Raw genomic sequence first — 17,699 nt, forward strand, 5'->3', positions numbered from 1 at the left:
GGGTGGCCATTTTTTTTTTTTTTTTTCTATGTTGGCAAGGCCTGGCATTGGGAATACTCCGTACATGACTCAAAATATCCTTTCTCAGATATACCAACCACTGAGGAAGACCTTTAGGATAGGCAGGGAGCCCAACCTACAGGGTGGCATGGCAATCCCTGGGAAGAATGAGGCATCAGGAGAGGCAAGGGTGAAGCCTAGACTATGAAGGTCCTCCAGAGCAGTGGTTCCCCAAGTGTGTCTCTGAACCAGCAGCATAGGCATCACCTGGAAACTTGTTTGAAATGCAAGCTTTCAAGTCCTACTTAAGACCAACTGAATTAGGGGCACCTGGGTGGCTCAGTCAGTTAAGCATCTGCCTTCGGCTAAGGTCATGATCCCAGGGTCCTGGGATTGAGCCCTGAGGCAGGCTCCCTGCTCAGTGGGGAGCCTGCTTCTCTCTTTCCCTGTGCCCCTCAACCCCCCTCCTCAGCTCATGCTCTCTCTCTCTCGCTCTGCTGTCCCTCTCTCTATCTCAAATAAATAAATAAAATCTTAAAAAAAATAAAGACTAACTGAATCAGAGACTCAGACTTGGGGGTCTAGTAATCTGTGTTTTAACAAGCTGTCCAGGAGGTTGAGAACTACTACTCAAGGTCACTCACAGGGTGGGCTGGTATCCCTGGAAAGAGAAACCATCTTGGGAGCCTTCTCTCTTTGCCTTCTGGTGGGAGATTGGCAAAAGCAAAGTTATAGAGTAAGGGCTACTAAAGATTCAAATCTGCTCTACCACCTACTAACTGGGTGACTGTGGGCTCCTTGGTTAATGTCACAGGTTATAATAAGAATATTAATGCTTACCTTGGAGAGTTATAGAGGCTGAGATCACAAAGCCCCTTGCCCAGTGCCTGAGATATGTTTTTAACAAATACAAGTTTTTCTTCCTCCCCATTTTACTCTGTCACTTCTTCCCTGCCTTCTTTCCTTCCACCTGAAAGGGCCCACAGGCTACTCCAAGTTAGCTGTAGACACATGCCACATTGTTGACCAGAGACCAGGCTTAGAAGTCAAATTCTTTTTTTTTTTTTTAAGATTTTATTTATTTATTTGAGAGAGAGAGAATGAGAGAGAGAGAACACATGAGAGAGGATAGGGTCAGAGGACGAAGCAGACCCCCCGCCGAGCAGGGAGCCCGATGCGGGACCCAATCCCGGGACTCCAGGATCATGACCCAAGCCGAAGGCAGTCGCCCAACCAACTGAGCCACCCAGGCGCCCCAGAAGTCAAATTCTTAGAGGTCAAGCCTCCAGAGTATGGTGGTCACATTTTCAGGGTAAAAATCAGGGAACATAGGTCTGAGAACAGATGTATCTACTTATAGTATCAGTGGGGTAGAATATTTGAAATTAAGATTATCCTGGGAAATCTAGACAAAAATAAATAGGATCTCATTCCTCTTTTAAGAAAGATATAATGACTTCCCCCTCCTCATCCTCTTATTCAGATCCAAAAGTGTCTTTGGTGTAGGGGTGCAGAAAACTGTGTGTCCCACTCACTGGCAAGTGAGCAAGAGCCAACGTATATTTGGTGCTATACCTGAAGTGTCCTGGGGATTAGGAATTATTTTGTTAGAAGTCACATCAGCACTTTCCCAAGGCCAGGAGCTATTTGGGCACCTTGCTGGAGTAACTCAGCACCATCTCCTGGCTTTATGTTGGGCTTGCAGGATAAAGGGGTGGGGACAATTGGGAAATTAAGGCTTTTGCTGGGGGGAGGAGTATAAAACAGTTTAAGATATAAAGAATTTAACCCCTGATATAACCACTCTCAAATGGCCTTTTCTTGGCTTTTTTTCCTTTTGTAGCTCTGTACTATTTGATAATATGATTGGCTCCTGCTACTTAAAATTCTTGTCCTTCACATTGGTGAGATTACACTCCTTGGTATCCTAATTATGTACTGAAAGCTTCATTTTGGTTTGTTTCTCTGGCTCCTCTTCTCTTCCTGACCTCCCATTATTGCTATTTCCCTAGGTTTCTGGTCTTCTTTCTTAGCACTTTCTTACAGGGCAAACTTCTTTGGTTTCTACAATTTCTGGGCCATTGACTCCAAAACCTATACAACTATCTCTCCTGACATCTCTTAAACTTCAAATCTACCTGCATATGCTGCTGGCCCCCTATATATTCAACACATTGAAGAGAAAATTTGTCATCTCTTTTTTCTCCTCCCAAACAAGTATTTCTTTTTTTTAAAGTTTTATTTTTTATTATTTTATTTTATTATGTTATGTTAGTCACCATATAATACATCATTAGTTTTTGATGTGGTGATCTACGATCCATTGTTTTCATATAACACCCAGTGCTCCATGCAGTACGTGCCCTCCTTAATACCCATCATGGGGCTAACCCATCCCCTCACTCCCTCCCCTCTAAAACCCTGTTTGTTTCTCAGAGTCCATAGTCTCTCATGGTTCATCTCTCCCTCCAATTTCCACCCCTTCATTTTTCCCTTCCTTCTCCTAATGTCCTCCATGCTATTCCTTATGTTCCACAAATAAGTGAAACCATATGATAATTGACTTTCTCTGCTTGACTTATTTCACTTAGCATAGTCTCCTGCAGTCCCATCCATGTTGATGTAAAAGTTGGGTATTCATCCTTTCTGATGGCTGAGTAATATTCCATTGTATATATGGACCACATCTTCTTTATCCATTCATCTGTTGAAGGGCATCTTGGCTCTTTCCACAGTTTGGCTATTGCTTGGCTATTGCAGACAGGGAAAGAAACAACGAATGTTGGAGAGGTTGTGGAGAAAGGGGAACCCTCTTACACTGTTGGTGGGAATGCAAGTTGATATACCACTTTGGAAAACAGTGTGGAGGTTCCTCAAAAAATTAAAAATAGAGCTACCCTATGACCCAGCAAACAAGCATTTCTTCATGTAACTTACCCTCATGCTTTAATCATCACACTTTGGCTTGAAATACCACCTCCACCCCCCAAATCAACTTTGACTTCCTCCTTTTCCTCAAGTTAGATTTAAGAGCCTTCAAACAGGACTCCAGGCTACTTTTCCATCTGTCCTTCCCCAGCTCCCCCAAACCCCTCTTCCCACCCTTTTCCAAACTCTACTACCTGTTTGCTATCAAATTCTCCATAGTCTTTACCTCTGAGATTTTATTTAATCTCATTCCTCATTCCTCTGCCTCAAATGCTTTTCCTTCTCCCTCCTTTATCTGTTACAATCCTACCCATTCTTTAAGGCCTATCTTTCAGTGTCCCACAAAGTTATTATAGAGCCCAGTAGCCACATATATTACTCCCTTCCTCTGAAGTCTTATACTAAGCCAACATATACCAAGCATTGTAGTAGGCACTGTACATCTAGTGCTCAGTTTACCCTATCTATAACCCTGCCTGTGAGGCAGGTATTATTATCCCCATTTTATGTATGAAGAAACTGAGGCCCAAGTTTGTATAGCTTGAAACTGCTGTCCTTGGCTTTTGTGATATTGCACTTCTTGGTATCCTAATTACATGCTGAAAGTTCCATTTTGGTTTGTTTCTCTGGCTCTTCTATTCCTCACCTCCCATTGTCACTGCTACTTTCTAAGTTAGGAAAGTCCAGAATTGAAGCTAGGTTTGCTTGCCCTTAACCATATTTTCGTACTGCTTGAAGGACATTCACTGTTAGTACCTGAAGTGCCTTTGCTCTTCAAGTAAGGACTGTGCCTAAATCATAGTAAGAAGATCCCTGTATACAGTCGTGGCTCACTGAATGAGGGTTGGATGGAAAATAGATGAGCAAAGTGCATATTTATCAAAAATTGTAGCAAGTTAAGTCAATTCTATACACAAAAGGGAGATTTGAAACCAATTTCAAGCCCAAATTTAGTTCACTTTTATTTATTTATTTAATTTAAATTTAATTAGCCAACATATAGTACCTTGTTAGTTTCAGATACAGCGTTCAATAATCCATCAGTTGTGTGTAACACCCAGTGCTCATCACATCACGTGCCCTCCTTAATGCCCATCACCCAGTTACCCCATCCTCCCCACTCACCTCCCTTTCTACAACTCTCAGCTTGTTTCCCGGAGTCAAGAGTCTCTCATGGTTTGTCTCCCTCTCTGATTTCTTCCCATTCAGTTTTCCGTCCCTTCCCCTCTGATCCTCTGCACTATTTCTTATATTCCACATATGAGTGAAGCCATATGATAATTGTTTTTCTCTGACTGACTTATTTCACTGAACCTAATACCCTCCAGTTTTAATTCACTTTTAAAACAACTCAGAGGATGGGCGAGTAGCATACCCTTATTCCTGCTTATATTTGTGACTGGAGAACACAGGAGCCCCATACAGCTACCAGCCTCTTCTGGGTTAGCTCTTCTCTCATGTCTGCACACATATCCATCAACTCTTGGTTCAGTATGTTATAATTCATGAAGCAAGTGGATATGCAGAATTATTCATGTTTAACAGGTAAAGAAACTGACCCAGTGGCACCATAGTTTATAAGCAGATACTCTAGAGCCATAGTGTAGCTGCATTTGAATTATGTCTTTAATACTTATTGTCTGTGTAAATTTGGGGAAATTATTTAACCTCTCTGTGCTTCAATATCCTCATCTATAAGATAGGAATAATAATACTATTTCTTCAAAGGGCTGTTGTGAGGCTTTAATGAATTAATGTGTGTAAAGTGCTTGGAATAGTGCCTGACGTTATTAGTTAATATTAGCTAATAACATCATCATCATTACAACTTTAGCAAGTAACAAAGGAAGGTCTTAAATCCAGGTGTTCTTTTCTACCTTCTCTATCTATGGTATTACTTTGGGGAAAAAAGTGGTCTAGGAGGCTGGCCATCTGATGACTGTAGGCAAGTTACTCCTGCTATATCATACCTGATCTATAAAATGAAGGCTTAAGGGTGATGATCTTTGAAATGCTGTTTAGTTATGACTGTTTCTGATTCCAAGTAGGCCCTGACAACAGGCTTACCAGTTGGTTTATGGCCACTGGATCCTAGATTGGCCTTGTCTAGGGTATAGCTGGGCTCTATGATCTGAGGGCCCAGGCAGGTCCACTGGACTAAATGGGGACAAGAGTGAGCCAACTGCTGCTGGGAAAAGCCAAACATGAAGTTGCTAAAAAGATGACTGCACTGTAGAAAGAGCACAGGCAGTGGAATCAGCCAGACCTGGGCCTAGGATACCTTAGACAGTATCACAGATAGCATCCTGAGCAGAGGACTAGTAATTGATACCAAGATATGCTTGACCTTTGGTAAAAAGCCAAGATACAGCTTTAAGCCACAAGCCTTCATAGTGCTTTGAGTTGGGGCTGTATGTGCTTATTGAGCTCTAACAACACCAGTTGGAACCCATACTTGGCAGGAGAGGGAGATTTTCTTTATGAAGATTTATTCTGTTAAGGCCAGTGACCAGCAATTCTCCACCGAGGCTAGAACAAGAAGAAATGGACTTTTAGTGCAATTGGAAGAAAGCAGGCTCAACATAAAACAAAACAACTTTTCATAGGCAGGGCCACTGGTGACTAAAGGTGGCTGTCCATACCTCTTTCTTTGTAGTTCTTTACGAATAGGAGTCATCTGATTTCTGATATTATGGATGGAGTTATGAGTTCAGTGTAGCTAATAAATAGACATTGTTAGTATGGTATGATGGGTATTAGAGCATATGCTCTCAGAATGCCAGGCTCCATAATTTATTACTTGTAGAACAAAGGATAGGTCACCTATCTGAGCCTCAGATTCCTTATATTTAAAATATGGGTAATAGTGAGACCTAGTCATTCAGTAAGGATCAAGTGGTGCAGTAGATATGAAAATACTTTATAAATAGTAAAGCATGAGGTACTTGAAAGGTGGTGTTATAAAAGGCCCTATTGGAAATCTCATTTGCATCCATGCTGAGGAGCTCCCAGTATGCCTTACCTGACCAACAGAATTACTTAACTAAGTCAAAAGATCAGTATGTGGGTGTGTTTTCATATGTATGTAATGTGTTATGTGTTAATTTCATGACCATAATGTTATTCTCCAGTTGGTATATTGAAAGGCAGTCCTATGTGAGAGGATGCATGTTCCATATTCTGTCTCTGTTGTCTTTGAACTGTTTTGTCTTTGGTCTTGTGGAGCTACAGTTACCTTGGGGAATCAGTCCCTCCTCAAAGCAGACTGATAGAAAAATTGACTTCTAGAGAACATGTTCAGAAATTTAATGCTAGAGAAAGTGTTCTTGAATCTTTTGCCTTGACAGGCCATATGTTCTTTGTTCTGGGATCTGTTTCTCCCAATGCCAGGAAGATTGATGGCCCATATAGGCTGGAACCAGTTGGGGAAAAAGGAGAACAAACAACACAGGGGTCAGGATGGCAACCAGAAAGAGAGGCAGACTCTTCCTCCACCCTCATCTCCATCACTGTGCTTAGACAAGTGTTGTGAGTGTGTGAGTGTGTGTGTGTGTGTGTGTGTGTGTGTGTGTGTGTGATGTGGCACTGGGATAGATATCATCCTGTTGTTGTGTGTAGCGTAGTCCTACTTGCCACAAAGTTTAACGACCAGGGTTAAGGTCTTTGCACAGCCCCTGCCTTGCTGGATGATCCTGAGCTCACCCCTTAACTTCACTGTGGCTCAGTTATGCCATCTATCAAATGGAGGATTCAACCTAGACTCCTTATGTATCTCACAGGGTGGCGGTAACAAATCACTGAGTGAATCTGTGCCAAGGCTGAGTTTCATGGAAGCAAGCCATCACAGAAAGCCATATTCTTTCATACCCATGACCTCTCTGGATAGCATCATGTGTGGGTGAGAACAGGAGGCTGCAGGACTGGAGTCCATTGTGTGTGAGGAATGCCATGGTCTATAACCCATGGGGGTGGGGTACAGTGGTGTTAAATAATATACCACAAACTCTCAATTGGTCAGTTCCAAGGAGGAGTAAGTAAAGGGGAGGAACACAGAAAATTTAGAGCAAATATGTTTGAGCTTCATTTTAGTCTTTGATTTCAACCTCTTCACCCATTCCAGACCCAGGGCTGCCTTGAAGCACCAAAGGAAGATGCACTGGAAATTTCTTTCTTCTCTGGGGAAAAAGCTCATGAGTAGGAATAAAAGCATGAGGCCTGTGTAGTCCATATTCACATTCTGGGCCATTCCACCCACTAGCTAATGGAGAGTTGACAAGTATTGTTTGTCTTGTGGTCCAGTGGAGCTTGTGCTCCTAGTGCCATCTCCCTCTTCCCAACCCTTCACCACTAGTATGTCAGTTTTTCCATAACTAGTAGAGTTCTGTGGGTGGGGTAAGGGGCAAGTAAGGTAGCCAGCTGTGTGGACTGAACACATTCTCATTTTGTCTCCTAAGCTGATCACTGGAGATTCCATCGTTAGTGCTGAGGCAGTATGGGATCACGTCACCATGGCCAACCGGGAGTTGGCATTTAAGGCTGGCGACGTCATCAAAGTCTTGGATGCTTCCAACAAGGATTGGTGGTGGGGCCAGATCGACGATGAGGAGGGATGGTTTCCTGCCAGCTTTGTGAGGGTGAGTGTCAGCCTTCACTCTCCTCTCCTCAGCCTTCACTTTCCTCTCTTGTCTCCTTGGCTACCTGCCCCTGGCTTTCCCCTCACCAGCCTTTGTTCTTCTGCTCATTTCTCTCCTGGTGGCTCCTCTCACATATACCCTCCCCCTTTTTGGTCTTTTACCCAGGACATGGACCTCCTTTAATCTTTCCCCTTCTAATTTTGAGTCTTTTCATTTTTCCCCTTGTTTATTTTACCAATCCCCATATTCTGTCTGCCTCCTGCCTCCTGCCTCCTACCTGTTGTGACTGTACAAATCACTTCCCTTTTGGTCTAGATGGTTTTTGAAGACTCTTTTAACTCTATATTGCTGCGAACTTACGTTTCTTACCTCTCTTCTTTCCTGCTTTTATTATTTTCCTTGTTTCCCCTCTTTTGTTCTTTCTTTTTATAGATCCCTCTCTTCCCGTCCCCTCCCTTCCTCACTCCTCTCTGCCTCCTTTGCCTTCTTTCTCTTATTTAGGGAAGTGTGAACAACCCTGTGTGTTGTCTTCAGCTGTTAATGTAAGAGTGTGGGCTCCCTACCCTCTCAGGGGCTACAGTTTACTGATTGCAGATTTTACATTGAGTCAGGTGGCTGGGATCTAAGATGTGCTGAGGGTGGGAAGCAGGCAGCTTGTTAGTGCTTGTAAGACCTTGGCCCTTTTGACATTGTGCCATGAAGAACCTGGCCGTTAATGAAAGGGCCTCTTGAGAAAGGGCTCCTTAGCAGTTTCTGCTTCCTCAGGGTTACCAATTGGCAAGATGCTATGGGGTAAGAGCTCTGGCCTGGAGTCCCAGCTCTTGGGAATTATGAGCTAGAATCTCTTCTTTGGTATTTGTGAGCTCTGATTTTCCCCATCCACAAAATGGTGTTGATAATTCTTTTATGCTAGTGGATATCATAATGAATCTGATAATGTACATGGAAACAACTTTGTAGCAGTATAAGTACCCAGGCTACATCAGGATATCTTATGATCATACTTACCATAGCCTATCACCTTTTGTCGGTTCCTTCTGTAAGATACCTGATGTCAAACAAAAGATGAGAGTGGTTTGGGCTCTTGGAAGATGAAGGGCCTCAAGACTACAATGATAATATTGTGAAGAAGCAGTTTATTTGAAATCAGACAACCTGAAATGCAATTTCAGCTTTACTACCTCCCAACTCCATGGCTTTTGGCAAGACTTAATTCCCTGAACCTTGATTTCCTCATTTGAAAAATAGGGATAACAGACGTTTTATGATGATTAAATGAAATCACATAAGGGAGTAAAGTGTTTAGCGCAGTGCTTGCCACACAGTAGGTACTTGGCAAATGGTAACTTGCTTTATCATCATCATCATCATCATCATCATCCTCATTATCACCACCACCACCACCACCTTATTAGCCCCCAAATGTGTATGTATCAAGGCTGGCCTTAATGGTTAAAAGAGGCCTCCTTCCTTGGAGGGCTGTAAACCCAGGAAACACTGTTATCTGGTTGGAATGATTTAGGTGAAGACAGTACTCAGAAGCAGAACCATGGCCTTTTGGGATGAGTGTGAGGTCCTGTAAAGAAATAGCTTGTGTATCTTCAGCTAACAGATCCTTCTTTAAAGGAAGGACTAAACTGCACCCAGTGTCACCCCAATTCAAAGGTATTTCACTTTCTGTGAAATGTCATTTTTAAAAAATATTTTATTTATTTATTTGACAGAGAGAGAATACAAGCAGGGAAAGCAGCAGAGGGTGGGGGAGAAGCAGGCTCCCCGCTGAGCAGGGATCCCAGGACCCTGGGATCATGACCTGAGTCAAAGGTAGACACTTAACCAACTGAGCCACCCAGGTGCCCCAAAATATCATTTTTATAATAAACAGTAAATCAAGGGATGGGGCAAAATGATGGAGCAAGGCAGAATGACTCAGGGAGGCAAAAAGCAAAGCCAGGCTTTAGCTTATTAATGAACTGGCATTTATGCTTCTACATGCAGGGTCAGGAGAAGTGTTCCTCTAAGCACACGGTCCCAGCAGCCACTTGCATGGACTGAAGCTGACCTTTGAGAAGGCTACTGGCTGACTCAGGCATGCATGGTATGGAGTCTAGCCCAGTGGTTTTCAGTCTTGGCTGCATGATGAAATAAATCACTTGGGCAGCTTAAAAACAATCCATCAAAACTCAGTCTCCAAGCTAGTTAAATCACAATCTTTGGTGTTAATAACCACTGGTCTATACCAGCACAGTCCAGTAGAAATATAATGTGAGCCACAAATATAATTTAAATTTTTCTAATAGCCACAGTAAAAAAAAAAAAAAGTAAAAAAAATACAGGTGAAATTAATTTTAATATATTTTTCTTAACCCAATGTATCTAAAATATTATCATATAACACCATATATTATCACTATGAACATTATTAATAATATATTTTTTCTAAGTATTTGAAATCTGGAGTGTATTCTATACTGACAGCACATCTTCATTCATATTAGTCACACTTCATGTGTTGATTAGCCACATGTGGCTAGTTGCTACTGTATTAGATAGCACAAGTCTAGACTGAGGACTGTGATAATAGATCAGGACCGTTAATGACAGGGCCCAAATCATAACTTAGAGATCAAATCCGACTCCTATACCAATGTTTATTCTTTGAGAAACTAAGATAGCATTGCATGTTGCCTGAAATTGTATTCAGAATGAGCATTTGATCATTGTGAACCTTCGTTTAATAATAGTTGGATGATCTTCACATCTCTACAGGGGAGTACCATAGAACCTTAGGGGCCAGCTATTGTGGTATCCCCAGTAAAAGGAAATGGAGTCAGGCTGTTGCATGAATGACATGAATATTGTCTCACAGGTAGACCTTTCAACTCTCCTTAATGAGTATTTATGTTTAGGTTTACATTTCTGGTAAAATTCTCTGATACTCAAGGTTTTGAATGATGGAGGTTATGTAGGCTCTTTCCTAGTAGATATTTTTAAAATAAAATCACTATCTCCATTCTTCTACATTGATTTTTGTTGAGGGTAGAATGGTCTTATGGAAATGGTACTAACAATATTAAGAAATAAGAGACCTGAGTTCTAGTCATAGCTCTCCCAACCATTAGGTATATGATCATGGGCTTTTATTTTCTCCATCTCTGAAGCACTCTCTAGAATTTATTTAAGCTCTGACATGTCTAGGTACGACATTGAGAGGAATCACACTGAACTATTGAATCTTCATTAGTGTTGATGTAGTTGGTAGGTAGATGGGTGGTTTTCTGGGATACTGTACCTTCATGTTATGGGACAATTGCCTGCTTTATCCAGACTCACTGGGAGCTGAGATTCAGTAGCTCCTTAAGAATGTCATCCCTAGGTTATTTGGCATATAACATGAAAGTATAGTAGGTGGAAAAACAGTTTCTCCTGAACTCCATACCAACTGGACACCTTTGTAGATCATTGAACCAACCCATTCCCTACCTGGAAGTCCCATTGTTGTGTGAGCTTCTCAGTCCTAGGATGAATAATCAAGGGTGCTTACGGTGGTTCTGTCCAAGCTAGGCCTACCTTTTATTAAGCAGATAAAATTCAGTGTGGAATCTAAGAAACCCAGATCCTTTTTTCCCCCAAGTTTTTATTTAAATTCCAGCTAGTTAAAATACAGTGCAATATTAGTTTCAGATGTAGAATTTAGTGATTCATCACTTATATACAACACCCAGTGATCATCACAAGTGCCCTCCTTAATACCCATCACCTATTTAACCCATCCTCTCACTCACCTCCCCTCCTGTAGCCATCAGTTTGTTCTCTATAGTTAAGAGTCTGTTTCTTGGCTTGCCTCTCTCTTTTTTTACCCCATGTTCATTTATTTCTTAAATTCCACTTATGAATGAAATCATATGTTATTTGTCTTTCTCTGACTGATTTATTTCATGTAGCATAATACTCTCTAGCCCTATCCACATCATTGCAAATGGCTGGATTTCATTCTTTTTCATGGATGGGTAATATTCCATTATACACACACACCACATCCTCTTTTTTTTTTTTTTTTATAGAGAGAGAGAGAGCGCATGAGCAGGGGGAGTGGCAGGCAGAGGGAGAGGGAGCAGCAGACACCCCACCAAGCAGGGAGCCTGACAGAGGGCTCAATCCCAGGACCCTGGGATCATGATGTGAGCCGAAGGCAGACACTTAACCGAATGAGCCATGCAGGCACCCTCCCCACATCGTCTTTATCCATTCATCAGTTGATGAACATTTGGGCTCTCTTCATAGTTTGTCTATTATTGATAATGCTGTTATAAACATCAGGATGCATGTATCCCTTTCAATTAGTAATTTTGTATCCTTTGTGTGACTACCTAGTAGTGCATTTGCTGGATTATAGGGTGGTTCTACTATGAACTCTTTGAGGAACCTCCATACTGTTTTCCAGAATGACTGTACCAGTTTGCATTCCTACCAGCAATGCCAGGGGGTTCCCCTTTTTCCACATCCTTGCCAAAACCTATGGTTTCCTGTGTTATTAATTTTAGCCATTCTGACAGGTGTGAGGTGCTATCTCATTGTAGTTTTGATGTGCATTTCTCCAACAATCAGTGATATTGAGCACTTTTTCATGTGTCTGTTGGCCATCTGTATGTCTTTGGAAAAATGTCCATCCATGTCTTCTGCTCATTTTTTAACTGGATTATTTGTTTTTTGGGTGTTGAGTTTTATAAGTTCTTTATATATTTTGGATACTAACCCTTTCTCAGATATGCCACTTGAAAATATCTTTTCCCATTCTGTAGGTTGCCTTTTAGTTTTGTTGATTATTTCCTTTGCTATGCAAAAGCTTTTTATTTTGATGAGGTCCCAATAGTTTATTTTTACTTTTGTAAGAAACCCAGATTCTTGCTTCAGTTGTGCTGCTAGATGTGCAGCTTGAGCAGTTTCCTGTACATCTTTGAAACTCAGCTTTCCTCCTTGTAATTTGGGGATAATTGAGTCTTGTGAAAATCCTTTGTAACCTGTGGTATGTTGGTTACCTATAATTAGGAAGTTTGATCCCATTTTGGCTGCTTTACAAGAAATTGCTAGGTATATGTATCTTCTATGCAGTCAAATATCTGCCTCTCCTGTTTTTCAGAATTTTATTTTGTGTATGTGTGTGTTCTCGGATTTTCTCCCTTCTGAACATGGGATAAGGCTTCACAAGAGTATTGCAGGAGTTGATGTACCTTACCAGCAGCTGGTCAGGTTAAGTAAATTACAGCTTGCTGAACATTGGTTCCCATATCTAGCTGTTGACAACTTCAGCTGCTTCCTGGGCTAATTTACTCCCTGGGAGCTGAAAGTAAGCTGCTGGGATATGATTGTACCAAGAAATTGCAAATCCCACCCCCTACATGCTGACCCCTAACCTCAAATCATTCAGGCTTCTTTTCTTTGTCGCTGTGTAAAAAAGGACTTTGTTTCTGACTCTGGGCCTTGGCCAGGGGAGGATATACTCCCCACTTGAGGACAGGATGAGTACAGGACACATGACAACCTGTTATTGGTGGTGGTATGTGAAGTCCGTGTGATAAAACATGGTTTTGGTCAGAAAGTAAAGAGCCCGTTCAGATGTCATCAGCATGTATTTTCCTTGTTTCTTCAAATTCTAGATTTCTCTGGTTTCTGGCCTGGCTTGAGGCAGGGGATGAAAGGATGAGATAATTGGTTCATTATTGTCATTCCTTGCAGTTGTATAGATCAGATGTCATAGAACTAAAACTTCTCCTGTTTATAGGGAAGCTTACTGTTTCAGAGTGTTACTTGGCTTTTAATTATGTAGAATCTCTTTAACTGCATTTTGGGAAAGATTTTCACTTGTATGAAATCCTACACTCATAGTAGATTTAGAGATGGACTCATCTTGGTCAATAGTGGCCAACTTAGATGTTTGTAGGGTCTACGCCAGTAACTTACATGAGTAAAGCAATCTGAGACTAGAGTATGCATGGGTCTACATCCAGTTGGAAAATCTATGCCATCTAAAGTGAACAAAAGTGATTTGGATTGTTCTCACTGGTGAGGTAGGGTGTAGGAAGGAGGAAAGTCCAGTGGGCTGAGATCTTCCAGTTTTTTCAAGAAAATCCAGAAATTGGATTATATGTAAAAATCTCTGTATTTTTAAAATGTTGACCAGTGATTGACTTTTTTTAAAAGAAACACTGTGAAGGACAAATGGAATATATCTGTGGGCTAAGTTGTCTCTCCAGGTCCTAGCTTGTGAACACTGATCAGCCAGACCTCATTGTATAGATTCTGAGGAGACATAAATCCAGAGGATGGAAGTGACTTGCTTACTCATATAGAGAATTAATGACAAAGGCAGCACTTAAACCTAGACCTCCTGAATCTTAAGACAGTTAAAATCTTTGTCTAGTAAGTACAATGTCTAGGCTTCCTCAGGTATGATTTCTATCATTTTTTTTCCCTGTGAATGGGCCATAATTTCCTGTTTCTTTTATGCCTTTGTATGCCTGGTATGCCTTTCTGAAATTTTTTTTTGTGTTAACACTGGGCATTTTGAACATTATAGTGTGTGGTAACCCTAGAAATCAGATTCTTTACCTTCCCCAGGGTTTGCTATTGTTGGTTGTTGAGGGCTGTTGTTGTCTATTTGTTTAGTGAATTCTCCAAACTTTTTTTTTTTGCCCCAGACTGTATTCCTTGTCATCTGTGGTCACTAAAGTCTCTGTTCTGTTATCTTATTGGTCAGCCTGTGAACTGAGAGAGATTTCTTTAAATACTAAACCAAGAAAAAACAACAAAAAACAGCTAATGTCCTGGCTCTGAGGTGGGGCACTTCTTCAGTACTACTCCGGGCTGCCCATAGCTCTGCCTTAGTTTTCTTTTCCTACTTTGCTGCTTGCATGGAACCCACAGATCCTCCAAAAGTACAAGCCTACAATCCTGTCATGCTTTTTCTGAGCGTGCATCTGGTCCAAGGCATGTATCTTGTGCCCCATCTTCCTCAGTATGTACAGTGGCCCTTCCCAGTCCTTATTCTCCCAAGAAATGTCTTGTTCAGTCTCTTCCTTCCTGTGTTGTGTTTGGTCTGTTCTCTGTTCTCCCCTTCTGCCATGCCCAACTCTATGTGATCAGGAGCAATGTATACCTTTAAATTTTTCAATAGAGGCAGTCACAGGCTAGAAAGCCACTTCAGCCCAAGGGGGTGGGGGTACAAAGCAAAGGTTAGCCTCTGTGTCTGTCCTTCAGGGTCAACAGGTGAAAACACATAGCCACAGTTATTTTAAGAACAAGGCAAGGCCATTAGTCTGGCACCAGCAAGTTGCATGAGGAATGTGGACTACCTTCCTTTCAGCTGCTGGGGAAATGGGGATAGTAGACAAATGAGCAAAACTGCCTCTACATTCTCTTACCACATTCTAGCTTTCTCTTTCTACATCAAGAAAAACCCTGGTTCCATTAAGTTTTGGATCAGATTCTAGAATTCTGAAAACATTGGTTCTGTCAGTCTTTCCAGCTAAGGATTGTTCCAGTAGAGGGACTGATTTTTTGTGCATCCTAATCTACAATTTTTAGTGATGTTATGCCCCTCTTGAATCTTAATCCTGTGCTTTCTGGGCTATAGAACAATCAGGAATGGATATACTTGGGCTGCTAACAAGACTGTTAACAATTGAGGACCTACCTCCCATTCCAGGCTAATGGCAACAGTGTTTGCTTTCTTGTGATGAGTTCATTTATGCCAGCCCTTTTTTATCCACTCAAGCTTCAAATGGATATAGGCCTTTAGCCTTAACCATCTATGTAGACAGTCTTGTTTGTGGTCCTAGAGGTGACTCATTACAGGATCTGTGAGTTGAGGCTGACATTTGTAGGAAGGGCCTTTCTCCCTAGATTAGAGAGATTTATCTCCTCCTTAGTAGAACTTCAAATGGCATTATTAGCCCTTATATGCATTCACATAATCCATCTTACTGGCTTCTCACTGCACATGTTTTGGGTGAGATCATCCAGTGTATCCTTTGGCTAATTGGAAGGAGTTTTTTTTTTTTTTTTTTTATGGAGCCATCTTCAGCTCAGAGAAAACCTTAAATCTGGCTGTTGCCTGACCTAGGTGATTTCCAAATTCAAGTCTCTCTTAGAATTCCCCCAATTTAGAGCAACCTTGAAGGTCATATAGTATATCCCATAGCCTCCAGGCAGGACTTATAACCAAATCATCCTGACCTTCTGAGAACTGGTCAGCATCTATCAGGAAAACATGAACTACTTTTCTACTTCCTTGTTTAACGCTGATAACCCTTATGCTGTAGTCTAAACTAATTTCTTGAAACATGTTGCTTTTTTCAGTAGGCAAATTATATTTAAGAACTGGCACCAGTCAAAGACAGTCTGTATTGTTCTTTTGGTGGTGGATCTTTCCTTCTGAGGCCCAGTTGTTGATCCATAAAATGAATCAGTGATTTGATTGGCTACCTGAGTTGAAGGCTGTGATCTGGCCCTGAGGCCTGTTTTTTTCTTTGTAGCCAGTCCCTGGGTTCATTTAAAGATTACCATGGGCCGCCCTAGTACAGTGTCTAAACTGCCTTGGTGGTCTTGATCACCTGAGGAGAGGAAGACCATGATTGATTGAGTGCTCTTTGGGAAGTATGAAATTTTGGAAAATAATAATTGTATGTATAGTTTTCTTTTTCATCAATATAGATATCATTATAAGTCAAGGTAAACCTCTTTTTCTCCTCATGGCTTCTCATTGCTAGTACTATTAATATCTCCTTGCCAGTATTTACTAAGCCCTGAACAAAAGTGACTGTCTAGCACTTAGCACAGCTGCCTTTTTGAGCCAGGTAGACAAGGGCTAAAGGTATCTGACATCTTAAAAGGCCTCTTTCTGGGTACTCTGTCCTGCTTATTGGAGGTTCACCAGAGAAACCATACTCAGAAGCCCATGGGTTTCTTTTCTGGTTTTAAGAAGTGAGTCTTCTTTGAAGAACCTTGATTTGGGATGCCTTAGTGTTGAATGAGAGAATTGACATTTTCTACTTTAGTTTAGTTCCCAGAATGGATTTGATTCCTCAAGTTAACACAGGGTACTAATTTCTGGAGGACATGAAGGCTAATTGCAACTCTCTAGGATATGAGGCTTAGGGCAGAGGGCTTGGGGGCTCAGTCCTCATATAGACTATTCCTGTTAGAGATCCAGCCATGAGGGAGTCTGACACCTCCTGGTCTAAATACATATAGGTACCATTTCCTTTCAGGGACATAGAGGTACCATTGCCATTCAGAATATATGGATAAAGCAAAGTAGACTAGAGCCTTTTTTTTTAAGATTTTATTTATTTATTTGACAGAGAGAGACACAGCGAGAGAGGGAACACAAGAGGGGAAGTGGGAGAGGAGAGGCAGGCTTCCCGTGGAGCAGGGAGCCTGATGTGGGGCTCGATCCCAGGACTCTGGGACCATGACCTGAGCCGAAGGCAGAAGCTTAATGACTGAGCCACCCAGGCGCCCCCAAAGTAGACTAGAGCCTTAAGCAAGAAGCCAGATACCACCATTAAGGATGGTACTCCCTGAGCATGGTGGGCTGAACTGATCAATTGAATGTGTGAGTCCTTAAGGGACCTAACTATACTCCCCTTTCCTTGACTAGGATTGGAACTCAGATCCAGGGATACCTGAGTCACAGGCTGACTTTTCCTAAGTCTTTTGCCTTAGAAAAGCCAAGAAGGCAGGCAGATGATGCTAAGAAGACAGGAGAGGCAAATGAATAGGGAGCTTTAGGCAGAAACTATGCTAGCTTTTTGAGGTTGAATGGTTATTCTCTATTGGAAATGTGCCATGTGGGCATAACAAAGATCAGTTTGTGTGTGTTGAGCAGGGGACATTCTCTGTGGAGGAATAGAGAATGGTGGAGCTCCTGGGGATGGAGAGATAAAACATTGACAGATTATTGTGCAGGAAGAGCACAGTGAAAGTAGTAGGGACACTGGGCTGGGAAGTTAAGAGACCTGATTTGAAGGGCCAGCTCTGCTGCAGATTCTCTGGGGAATGTCAGGCAGGGACCTTTCCTTTTCTCGGCCTCAGTGTCTCAACTGACAATTCAAGGGCTTGGACCAGGTGGTTTCT

At 41.7% G+C, this 17,699-nt stretch overlaps 1 protein-coding gene across 3 annotated transcripts in view; it reads left to right on the forward strand.

The window, feature by feature from the left end:
- ARHGEF9 (Cdc42 guanine nucleotide exchange factor 9) overlaps positions 1 to 17,699 on the forward strand; it is a 185,906-nt gene that overhangs the window by 27,183 nt on the left and 141,024 nt on the right. Inside the window, exon 2 of one of the 3 annotated variants that reach the window (XR_002479737.1) lies at positions 7,383 to 7,562. Coding sequence is in view for 2 of the 3 variants with exons in the window: in XM_021678640.1 (XP_021534315.1) it covers positions 7,437 to 7,562 (126 nt within the window). In the remaining variant the exon portion in view is untranslated. Of the gene's footprint in view, positions 1 to 7,382; positions 7,563 to 17,699 lie in introns of those variants that run through there. The other 2 variants (XM_021678640.1, XM_044911661.1) reach the window with 2 other exon arrangements.

Source organism: Neomonachus schauinslandi, chromosome X (genome assembly GCF_002201575.2).
Source record: "Neomonachus schauinslandi chromosome X, ASM220157v2, whole genome shotgun sequence".
NCBI classification, from domain to species: domain Eukaryota; kingdom Metazoa; phylum Chordata; class Mammalia; order Carnivora; family Phocidae; genus Neomonachus; species Neomonachus schauinslandi.